The 11,287-nt window shown below is 42.2% G+C and overlaps 1 protein-coding gene across 4 annotated transcripts in view; it reads right to left on the bottom strand.

The window, feature by feature from the left end:
• Nucleotides 1–828: 828 nt before the first annotated feature.
• The window catches only part of Cd80 (CD80 molecule), a 30,248-nt gene continuing 19,789 nt past the window's right edge, over nt 829–11,287 (bottom strand). For 2 of the 4 annotated variants that reach the window (XM_021648598.2, XM_060370384.1), the window contains one exon: nt 4,238–9,955. In XM_021648598.2, coding sequence (XP_021504273.1) covers nt 9,864–9,955 — 92 coding nt within the window. In that variant the 3' untranslated portion in view covers nt 4,238–9,863. Of the gene's footprint in view, nt 2,675–4,237; nt 9,956–11,287 lie in introns of those variants that run through there. The other 2 variants (XM_021648596.2, XM_060370385.1) reach the window with 2 other exon arrangements.

Genomic DNA, 11,287 nt, shown 5'->3' with positions numbered 1-11,287 from the left:
TTTAAGTATGATATTGTTAAGTATATATCTGCACTCCACTAGAGACAGCTTCCCAAATCCTGGAAACCCCCAAGTGATAGTAACTTAGTACGTGTTGATGAGTTGCCTGGTAGCTGGTGGCCTCTTAGGGATGAGGACCAGTCATCTAGAAGTTTTAGCAGAGGAGAGAACAGGCACTTTCAGCCCCAACTTACAGCTTCTGGTTAGGGAGAGGAGCTGAGAAGTGAGCTGCTCACCGAATGCCAGAGATTTAGTCACCATGCCTATGAAGCTCCCATGACAAACCAAAGAGACCAGGCTGACTCCCACAGGCGGAGCACCAGGGAGGGCGTGGCCTCTCTACACTCTTTCCCGTGCTTCACCCAGTGCGTGTTCTCACTGGGATGTCTTTTACAGCAGACCAGTAAGTTTGTTTCCCTGCACCCTGTCATTCATCAAGCAAACTCATGACACAAGGAGGTGCTTGAACCTCAGTTTTGTAGCTAGTTGGTCAGTTATGGGAATGAGCCTTCTGTCATCTACTCCAGAAGTCATTGCTTCCAAGCTAGCTGGGAGAAGCTCCCACAGCTTTGGGCCTACAAAGTCTTTTGTGTTGATAAGTGTGGTAAGAAAGAAGGAGAGAGAGAGAGAGAGAGAGAGAGAGAATTTTTTTTCCAACAAAAGTTTTAGTACAGTGCCTATATGATAATAAATATTCATAGCTATAAGGAAAGACCTCCGCACTGATATGTTGGCACATTGTTAACATATGTGTTAGGACCATTCTCATAAATCATGTCTTTCATAATTATCCCACTTATAAATTGATGACATATTGGCAAGTAGACATTCTAGTTATTGTTTTATTCATAATGACATAGGCAAAATCTTTTTTTTAACTTTAGGTAAAATCTTCAAACTAAAAATTATACAACTAAAGAGTTGCTTTAAAAAATAATTTTACATTTACCATAAAAATATTTGAGGAATAAAACCAGAGTATAACTCTAAAAACAACTAACATCAAATGTAATCAATAATTTAATATAATGTACTTTTTTAAGTTTCCCCTTTTTTGGGGGGGGTCTTTGGCCACCCCAATGATAATTGAGACTTAAATGCAGCAGCTCCCTCCCACTTTTCATTGGTTTTGTTTTCAGTGTTTTGTTAATTTCTTGTCAGTATACTGTTTTTATTTCCTTTAGTGACTTGGTTTTGAAGCACCCATATAAAAATGGACCTGTTTCTCAGACTGTACAACAAAATCTGACCCCATTAGAGTCCCTAAAACTAAACATCCAGTCCCATTGAGAAACTTGGCTGTCTTTTCATGTCCAACTCCAATTTTTTAGACAAGAATATCTGTCTTGACTTTGTCCACTGCTGACCTAGTAAGTTGCAGGTGACAATTTCAGAGAAAAAGGTTCCTTCAACATACAAGCAGCAGTTAGTTACTTCTTATGTTCCCTCCGTTTGGGGGTCAGTGGGAGAAGTAAGTGGGTCTCAGACAGGGTCTTACTGTGCAGCCATGCTACTTGGAATTCAGTCCTGCCATAGCCCTCTGAGTGCTGGGATTACAGGCATGTGCTACTGTGTCTGACGAACATACTGCTCTTCAGTTCTCCACTGTAGCAGATCTATACCAAGCACAAAAGCCACTTCAGGGAACCTAAGGAAGCTGTGTGGAAGGCTGTTATCACCTCAATCATTATTTGAGGATAGATCACTACTTAGTAAATAATCTCATTTTAAATGAGAACTGTCTCAAGTAAGTAAAAGGGCAAACTTGCCTAAAGAGATTGCAAGTCCAATGTGAACTAGTAAATTATGAACTTTGCCTCCAACTTGACCTTTCCTTTGACGTGTGAAAGGCATACATTCATCTTAGGTATAGAAAAATTTAATTTTGGATAATTGTATTTTCTCTTGAACTTGAGAAAATGAAAGGATGAAAAGAAAAATACATGAAAAATGCTGGCTGGAAATGACACATTTCCTACAAATTATACGAGGCCAATAGGCCTTAAAACAAAACAAAACAAAACAAACAAACAAAAAAAAAAACAAAAACTACCCAAGGCTTCAGAGATGGTAGTCAAGTCTTACTAGTAAGCAATATTCTGAATCCCACACTAAGCCTTTTGCTTAAAAGCATTTTAAATTAAAACAAACAAACAAACAAACAAACACCCTGTCTTCAAGCTTAGGGTCTGTGAAGAGCAGTCGAGCCAGGAAATCTGGATTCTTACAAGCTTTCACAATTCAGGTTTTGTCCTGGAGCCTCAGTGTCTTCATTAATTCAGCTAGTGTTCTGCTAAGTGTGGTAGCTCACACCTGTAATTGTGGCACTCAGGAAACTGGTACAGGGGAATTGCTGCACATTTGAAACCTGCCTGGGCTGCAAAGTGACTCCTAGGTCACCTTGAGCATCAGGGTAAGACCCTATCTTAAAACAACAAGTGAGTGTGGGGAAGAGGTATTGTCGGGGTCAGATGTGTTAGTGTTCCCTAACATTTCTTCCCACAAAGAATTCAGTCTCTAAACTACTTTCTCAAGCAACAGAACTACTGTTCCTCCATATTCTGCAAAACTACTGAAGAGGCTTCACCTAAAGAATGTTTGCAGGGTATGATTTGGCAGTCCTAGATTTCTGAAGACGGTTACAGATGACGTCAGCTGCAAATGTAGGAGAGACCTGAGGAAAGAAGAAATAGATGAATGTTTCAACCTTAGCTTTTACAAGAAAGAAAAATACTATGCTTTAACTCTCAAGGCCAACTATGTATTTAATTTGAGGTAACATAATAGATATTAATCTTGATAAGGAATACAAAAATAGCCTAATTTTTATTACATGAAATGCAGCAAGTATTCACCAAGCAAATTGTTATTAAGGACCAGGCATTCCAAATAACCACATGTTGTTGCAGACAATCTACTGTGTGTATGGTAAAGATGTCAGACATGGTTGCTTTTCCCAATAAGGTTATAATCTTATAAGGTTATAAGGATGTGATACAGGGCATTTGAAACCCAGGTAGTATGTGATGTACTAAAAATCCATAGGTGGAGCTGCATGAACTCAACAAGATGGCATAGAAGGCAGTGTATAGAAAGTTGGATTCATAACTTGTTTCTGAAGTATGGCAGATTGTCCAGAAGGTGTGAGTTGTGGAAACTTCATCACAGAACCGAAAGGGAGAAACATAGTGGAAAGGCATTCTAAGGAGTAATATGTTTCAATGAAAAGAAAATAGGAAAGGAATTTGAGACACTGCTTTGGGAAACACACACATGGGTTGCTGTGGAGTAAAATAGCAGAAGTAGTCATCTAACTTGATGTTTGGTTTGTTTTTCACCTGTATGATGATTATAGTCGAGATGCAGTGTTCTCCCAAAGGCTCTACCGTTAGAAGCTTGGTTGCCAGTGGCTTGTCAGAAGCGCAGGACCCTGAGGCCTTTGACCTAGTCCTACTATGACGACATTGCTAGGGATGGTGAAAAGTAGGCGTTGGGGCTAACTTGGAGGAACAGGTTACTGGGGACCATGGCCTGGAAAGCTGTTTCTTGTTCTATGCCACACCTCCTTTCTTTCTGCTTCCGACTGCAGTGAAAAGAGCTATTCTGTCCCACTGCACCCTCACCATGACCATCTGCCTCACCACAGACCCAGTAGTGGAACCAAAGAAGAACTAATGCCAATACAAGGAGCTCAGTCAAATCACTCAACCTCTGAGAGCCTTATATTTATCTTCCAAAGGAGATAGAAAGATCTTACATATGTAGCTTTTTTATAAGATAAAATAGCGATTCTGCAAAAAAGTACATTATTTATCTTTTTCTATAATTTTTTTTTGTTTTAAAAACAGGGTCTCACTATTATAATCTTGCCTATACTAGAACTCACTGTGTAGACCAGACTAGCCTCCACCAAACCACCTAATCTTGCCTGTCCTAGAACTCACTATGTAGACCAGACTAGCCTCTACCTGCTTCTGCCTCCTGAGTGCTGGGATTAAAGACATGTGCTACTATGCCTGGCTTGTTCTCTCTCTCTCTCTCTCATTAAAGCAAATTCTTCAAATTCTCATTTCTTATGATGGTGCTATTCCAAACTCCAAATTTAAGGGTTTAACTCTGCATGGAGGTTATAACTGTCTTGGACTTAATATCAACCTTAAATTGGTTTGCTTTCTGTTTTCCTGAGATAGGATTTGCTTTTTAACCAAGGCTGGCTGGAACTTACTGTGCAGAACTGGCTGCCTCTGCCTCCTGCGTGCTGCCATTACAGGGTTAGAGCTATGTACTACCTATTCAGTTCAGACTCAGATTTCAAAGTTCCAGTGCTCTTTTACATAAAAGACCATGAAGTTTCAGGGGAACACAAAGTTGATAAGTATATTAGCTGTAATAAACACAAAAGTTAATGCTGTGTTCACTCCATTAACTGAAAGAGCATTTGGGACTTCAGTAGTAATTCTCCATATTTTATTTGGTTATAGGACCAAATCCAAATGTTGATTTCCCCCTCTGGCATCTAGTAATTTCACATGACTGGAAACCATGTCATGAAAAACAGTGGAGAGGAGGACATTTTGACTGTAAATTTAGAGTCAGAAGCTTTGAAGCTTCTGCAGACCCTGGATTCTTTTCTGAGTTTCCGAATGGGAAAAGGACATGACAGAATAACTTTTTAAATGAAATTTGGCCCAGTGGTATATCAGTTGGATGAATCTGTCAGTAAGAGAGAACTCAAAGACAATGTGTTTGTACAAGTAATCCAAAGCTGTATTCATCAACAGTTGAGAGATGCAAGGAAACATGGGTGTTCAGAATAGGAAGCTGGCCAAGGATGTCAGTCACTTCAGAAACTTGGATCCGTGTTTTATACCCCAGGAACTGGCAAACAATGGCTGTGAAAATACACTATGACCATGGCCATGGCAACTTTCTTTTTTTAAGTTTTTATTTATTCTTTGTGAGTTTCACATCATGTACCCCAGTCCCATTCATTTCCCTGTCCCCTCATATCTGCCCTCTATCCTTGTAACCTTCCCCCCCCCCAATAAAACACACAAACAAAATAAAACAAAGCATAGAAAGCATCTCATGGTGGAAGCTGTAGTGTGTCACAGTATGTCCTATAGTATGTCCCTCTGTCCAAACATCTCCACTTACAAATGTTGTCATTGCAATGAGTCATTGGTCTGGTTCTTGGTCTCTGGCTTCTGTAACACCATCAATATTGGATCCTCACCAGGACTCCTGATGTTGCCTGTGTTGTGGAGATTCTGCAGCTTTGGAGTAGCAGGACTGACCCTTTCACTGGCCCCAACAGTTCACAGATGATGTAGATTTGGGGGTGGGCCAATTCAAAGCCCTGGATCTGGGCTTGGGTGGTGAATGAGCTGGTCAGCTGGTTGGCTGTCCCTTATCTGCACTACCAGGGCAAGCTCTCCAGCAATGCTCTGGCTAGACCACCCAGTGCTGCCATCAGCAGGAGGCAGGGTTGGCTCTCCTGCTCTTATGCTCTCAGGGCTGGCTCACCTACATCCATGCCTTCAGGGCCAGCTCCATTGTAGTGCCCAGTCAAGGCAAGGGGCCTACTCTTCCGAGTGCTGCAGTTGGTGAGGGTCTGGGCCAGCTCTTCCTGCTCTCACACTCTCAGAGCTGGCTCACCTGTGCCACCACCACCAAGGCCATCTCTGGTGTGCTGTAGCTAGAGGTCACAGCCAGCTCTCCAGAGCGACACAGCCAGTGAGGGGTAGAGCCAGTTCTGCACAGTCCCTGAACATCCACATGGTCCCAGGTGAGTGCCCAGATCAGGGGCATTCCCATGTTCTCTAGTGGTAATAAGAGCCATGGATATCAACACTGACCCCTGTTGCTGTGAAGCCACAAACTCAGACAAGGCCCTCAGTGGCAGCATGAGATGGCTCTTCACCACGGCCTCAGGTGGAAGGCCTGGCTACACGCAACAGTCTACTTTCCACCCTCGTGTCTCCAGTTCCATCTCTCTTCATAACACTTAGTGTTCCACTTCTCTTTCTCTTCATTCTGTCCATCACATAATTGCACTTTGTCATTTCCCCCACTGCAGGAGAACCATGCGGATGGTGGGCCTCTAGGTATCTACAGCCAACCCCTGTGGCATGGCAGTAGGTGGTTCTCTGGATATCTTTCTCCACCTGCGCTTCGTTGAGTGGTGGCAGGCAGGGCTCTGTGTCTGCTGCTGGCCCTTGCCGTGTAGTGGAGAGCAGGTCTGTGGGCCTCTTTCCCAGACCATACACGTGGTCTGCATGTCCCACAGCAACTCTTACAAGGTAAAACATTTAATTGGGGCTGGCTTATGGTTGCAGAGGTTTAGTCCATTATTGTCACGGTGGGAAACGTGGCATGCAGGCAGACATGGTACTGGAGAAGAAGCTGAGAGCTCTACATCCGGATCCACAGGCAACAGAAAGAGACTGTGTCACACTGGGCGTAGTTTGAGAGTAGAAGACCTCAGAGCCCACCCCCACAGTGACACACTTCCTCTAAGGCCACACCTCCTAATAGTGCCACTCCCTATGGGCCAGGCATTCAAATACATGAGTCTGTGAGAGCCATTCCTGTTCAAACCACAACAAGGGGAATGCATCGTGGTGGCAGACGTCATAGTAAAGGAATATATTAGATAAGCATTGGCATGTGTCAGAAAAGAAAAGGGATCCCAAACTCCTCCAGTCTGACTAAATTTTCTGAGGAGTTGAGGTCACATGTAAAAGTTCAGATTTGGTGCTTATTTTAGTTGGGTTTCTGTTGGGGGTTAGATTAATGCTTGTATTTTGATGCTAATTACTGGCCCTCAAGATCTGGTTCTTGCCTGGATACATCTATCCTTTTTGTGTAAACCTGCCTAAGACATAGCTCCTATTGGTTACCTATACCTGAGCAGGGCAGGAGATAGGCGTAGTTAAGGTTCTGGTGCCTTTGAGGACAGGAAATCACCAGAAGGAGACAGGAAGAGAGGAGGAAGGAGGATGCCCTGATGGCTTAGCATGGAGAAGGAACCATGTGGGCTGAGAGAAAGGACTTTGAGGATGGCATGGATGGAGAAAGTGATCCAGATGAAGAATAAGCAATTATTTATAAAATTATGGATGGGAGATAGGCCAAATAGGAATGGTTAAGGCTGATGGCATTGGATGGGGGCTGGGAGATGAATAGTGAGGTTTTTGAGACAGCATAGGTGGAATATCTGCCCAGCGCAATGTAAATAGAACAATTATAAAATCTAACAGAGGTCTGTGTGTTAGTGATTCTGATAGTGGGTTAATAATAATAATAATTATAGGGCTAATAATAAACATTATATAGCCCAACACCATATTTCCAACAACAGGTTTCTGTTGCTGTGATAATAAAAACATTGGCCAAAAGCAACTTGGAGTGGAGAGTTTATTTAAACTTACAATCCATCGTTGAGAGAAATCGGGGCAGAAACTCAGGTAGGAACCTGAAGACACGAACTGAAGCAGAGCCCTTGAGGAATGCTGCTTAATGGCTTATGCCTCAGGGCATGCTCTTCCTGCTTTCTTAGGCCACACAGGACCACTTGCCCAGGGATGGCGCCACCAACAGTGGGCTAGGCCGCCTCCCACATCAATTATCAGTGAAGAAAATGCCCCACAGACTTGTCTACAATCTGATGGAGGCAACTGCTTAAATAAGGTTTTTTTTTCTTCTCAGATGACCCTAGCTTGTGTCAAGTTAACAAAAAACCTGACCAGCACAACTGAATCTCTGTTATCTTGACAAATACATCACTTTTAAGCCATAACCTTTTTTTGTGTATCCCCAAGATCTCATGTTAACATGACAGTATAAAATGCTATATAACTTTGAAAGTCCCAACATTTTTTTTTAATTTTCAAATAGCTGCACAGCAGTGGTTCACACCTTTAATCCCAGCACCCATGGGGCAGAGGCAGGCGGATTTCGTGAATTTCAGGATAGCCAGGGCTACAGAGAAAAACCTGTGTCAAAAAACAAACAAACAAAAACCACAAATAAAACAATTCAAGTCCAGTTTCTAAAATTTCAACATCACTTTGAAAGTCAAAAGTCTCAACTTTAAATTAAAACTGTCTCAACTTTAAATTAAAACTAAGACATATTTGAAAGAGAGCAAGGAGAAGTATATGGGAGGAAAAGGAAGGAAAAGGGGGAAATGATATAATCATAATCTAAAAACAATCAAATAACTAAAAACTAAAAACTAAGATAAATACTTCTTATTCCAACATAGGAGAACCAGAACAGAATTAGATCAAACGAAAACCAAAGCTCAACAGTAAAACATTCAGTGTTCAATGTCTTGAACTCATGATTGGGCTTCAAAGGGCTTGAGTAGCTCTGTCTCTGGCTCTGCAGCACATGGAGCTTACCCTGGTAGGCTCAAGGCAACCCCACTCTATCCCTGCTTCTGTCCTTGGTGGTCATTCCATGATGCTGGTATCTCTAGTATCTGAGGTCACCACTGCAACTGTGACTTCACCTTCACAAGTGGCCTCACACAATGCCAAGCCTCAGCTGCTCTCCATGACTTCAAGCTTTCAAAACCAGTCCCATACAGAAGACTCTTGGATGTTGCTAAGTTCTGCTACCAGCTTGACATGCAACCTTGACTCCCATGGATCACAGCGTCCGTGGGCTGAGTCCAAAGAAATACTTCTCAGTAGATTTCGCCTCAGTGATACCAGTCTCTTCATCACAGCTGATTTCTCAACCCCAGCTAACCACCATCACTTGTCCCAGTAAAGCAAAGGCTCCACTTCAGTGATGCTGAGCTCTTGTTAATCACAGCTGATTCTTAAGCCCCATCAGGCCAGAGATCGCACATTCTCAGCACAAGTACATCACAATAAGAATCCTGATAGAATGTATGAGAAACTCAAAAACTTCCCTGTGACACTTCACAAGCCTTCATCACTTGCGTTAGTCCTAACACTCTTATTTTCCAAACTCCACAGAACATTCCATTAAGCACTGAACGTTAAGCATCAATGGCTTTTCCAGAGTTTTTAACATATCGACAATCCTTGCCCCAAACAACATGGCCTTTTCAACTTGATATGCCATGTTTAGTTTGTCATCTGTGGGAGGCCTGCTCTTTTCTGAAGAGGAATGGAGGAGGAATGGATGGAGTGGGGCCAGAGCGGTGATTCCCCACCTTCCAGAGGGGCTGGGAGAAGAGGAGGGAGGGAAACTGGTTGAGATGTAAAAACAATAATTTAAAATAAATAAATAAGGAGGGGGCTGAGCAAATTATGGGGAGCAAGCTAAAGAGCAGCAGTTTTTCACTTTTCACGGCCTTTGCTTCCTGCTTTGTTTCCTGCGTGAGTCTCTCTTCTGATTTACCTCAGTGATGGGGACTATAACCTGTAATGTGAAGTAAACCTTTTCCTCCCCAAAATTGCCTTTGGTCAGTGTTTTATCACAGCTCTGGAAACCCAACTAGAACAGAAATTGGTACTATGAGTAAGGTGTTGGACTGACAGGCCTGTCCGTGTTGTTTGGGGGAAGGCTTGTGGCCCCTCCCTTCATGTTAACAGCCCTCTTTCTTATAGCACCCAGGATCACCTGCCCAGGGACCACACCACCCATAATGCTCTGGGCCCTCCCACGTCAATCATCAATCAAGAAAATGTTCAACAAACTTGCTCACAGGCAACAGAAAACCTTTTTTTTTAAGGTTTTCTCTTCCCAGATAACTCTCATCTTGTGTCAAGTTCTCCAAAAGATTAACTAGCACAGTGCTGAAGATTGTACCTCATGATCCACATCAATATCATGTGTCCCACTTGGGTAGAGGAGGAATAAAGGAAAGTAGATGGCTACCTTCAGACAGTCTGTTCTGCTGAGACTTCTGCAGGCCCAGTGTAAATGCTGTTGTTTTCTCTTCTGCTTACCACATTTCTTCTTCTGCGACAGTCTTAAAGATAAACATAAACTATAACAACAGCTGAAGATCCCATAAATCATGTCTGCGTTTCAGCAAGCCTTCCTACTGTCTTACACCTAGAGTATGGTTCTTGAACCAGGAGGGTTTCCAATTACATCCCCAACACACATCCCATTTCCAAGGGCATTTGGTAACTCCTGAAGGATGTTTTGTTGTTACTGCTGTAGGTTGAAATAGGCTGAGGAAGCTGAGGAACATCCTTTATATAGTAGAATACTACTGTAACAAAGTATTATTTGGCCCAGAAAGCGGTAATCATCCGTGCCATGCACATTTTCCACCAATCAGGATTCAGGGATGGGGACTTTCCTAGGATCATTTCTTTGTGGTACACTTATCCTGTTCTTGTTGATTGGTTTGCTCAACTGTGGTAGGGTGACTTGCCGAGCATTCGTGTCTCAACCTGCCAACCAGGATGTCAGTCATCCAGGGAAGTCTTGGGAACTTAAACTTTGTTTGACACCTATTCAAAATGGAAGTTTAATTCAAAATGGCTTCAATTTGGTTTCTTCTTACGATAATATCTGATAACTCCTATCTGAACTTTGACCTTTTTTTGTATGCTGAAGGTGATAAAGTCATCAGATGTTGGTCTTCTAATTTTATTTGCTTGGTATAAGTGACTCCTCTTAGTTGATAACTTCAGGGTGATTATAGCTATAGGTATGAAATAGAAAGCCCTTTTTAGTCACCTGCAAAGACTGAGGGCAGGCTATGTGTAAGGCCCCAAATTTAAAACCTAGACTGTCCTAGAAATCTCTTCTAATCAACTGCTCCACCTTTTATACAAAAATGTGGTTTGAGGAAATAAGGATTGGTAAAAAACCCATTCATGGCATCTATCAAGTGTTAGTGACCTCTTCCAAAGAAAGGCTTTTCCTCCAAATCTTGTCGTTCTACCTGTCCTTAAAGTCTAAAGGTTAGAGTATCAGTCAGTCAAAGTAGTTCACAGTCATTGGTGTCTCCAAGAAAATACAAAGTCACAGAAAATCAACAGGATTAAACTAAAATGTAGCCCTCCTTTTTAAGGCAGGGTATTGCTATAACCTCAAAGTTTCTGTGTAACCCAGTCTAGTTTCTAGCTTTCCGACATCCTGTTTAAGTTTCATGAATGCAGATTACAGATTTGTGCCAGTATAGTTAGCTTTCAGACTGGATTTTAAGAGCAGTGGTTTCTTGTCTTTGGAATTTGAATGCCTAGAAGAATACTACACATACAGTAGGGAGGGGTCCAGGATTTTTTTTTTTTTTACAATTCATAGACAGAACTTGATGATAGAGAGAGAGAAAAAAAAAGAATCT

This window comes from Meriones unguiculatus, chromosome 17 (assembly GCF_030254825.1).
Source record: "Meriones unguiculatus strain TT.TT164.6M chromosome 17, Bangor_MerUng_6.1, whole genome shotgun sequence".
In the NCBI taxonomy this organism is placed as follows: domain Eukaryota; kingdom Metazoa; phylum Chordata; class Mammalia; order Rodentia; family Muridae; genus Meriones; species Meriones unguiculatus.
The sequence above is the reverse complement of the archived record's forward strand: the minus strand, read 5'-3'. Positions and strand labels throughout refer to the sequence as shown.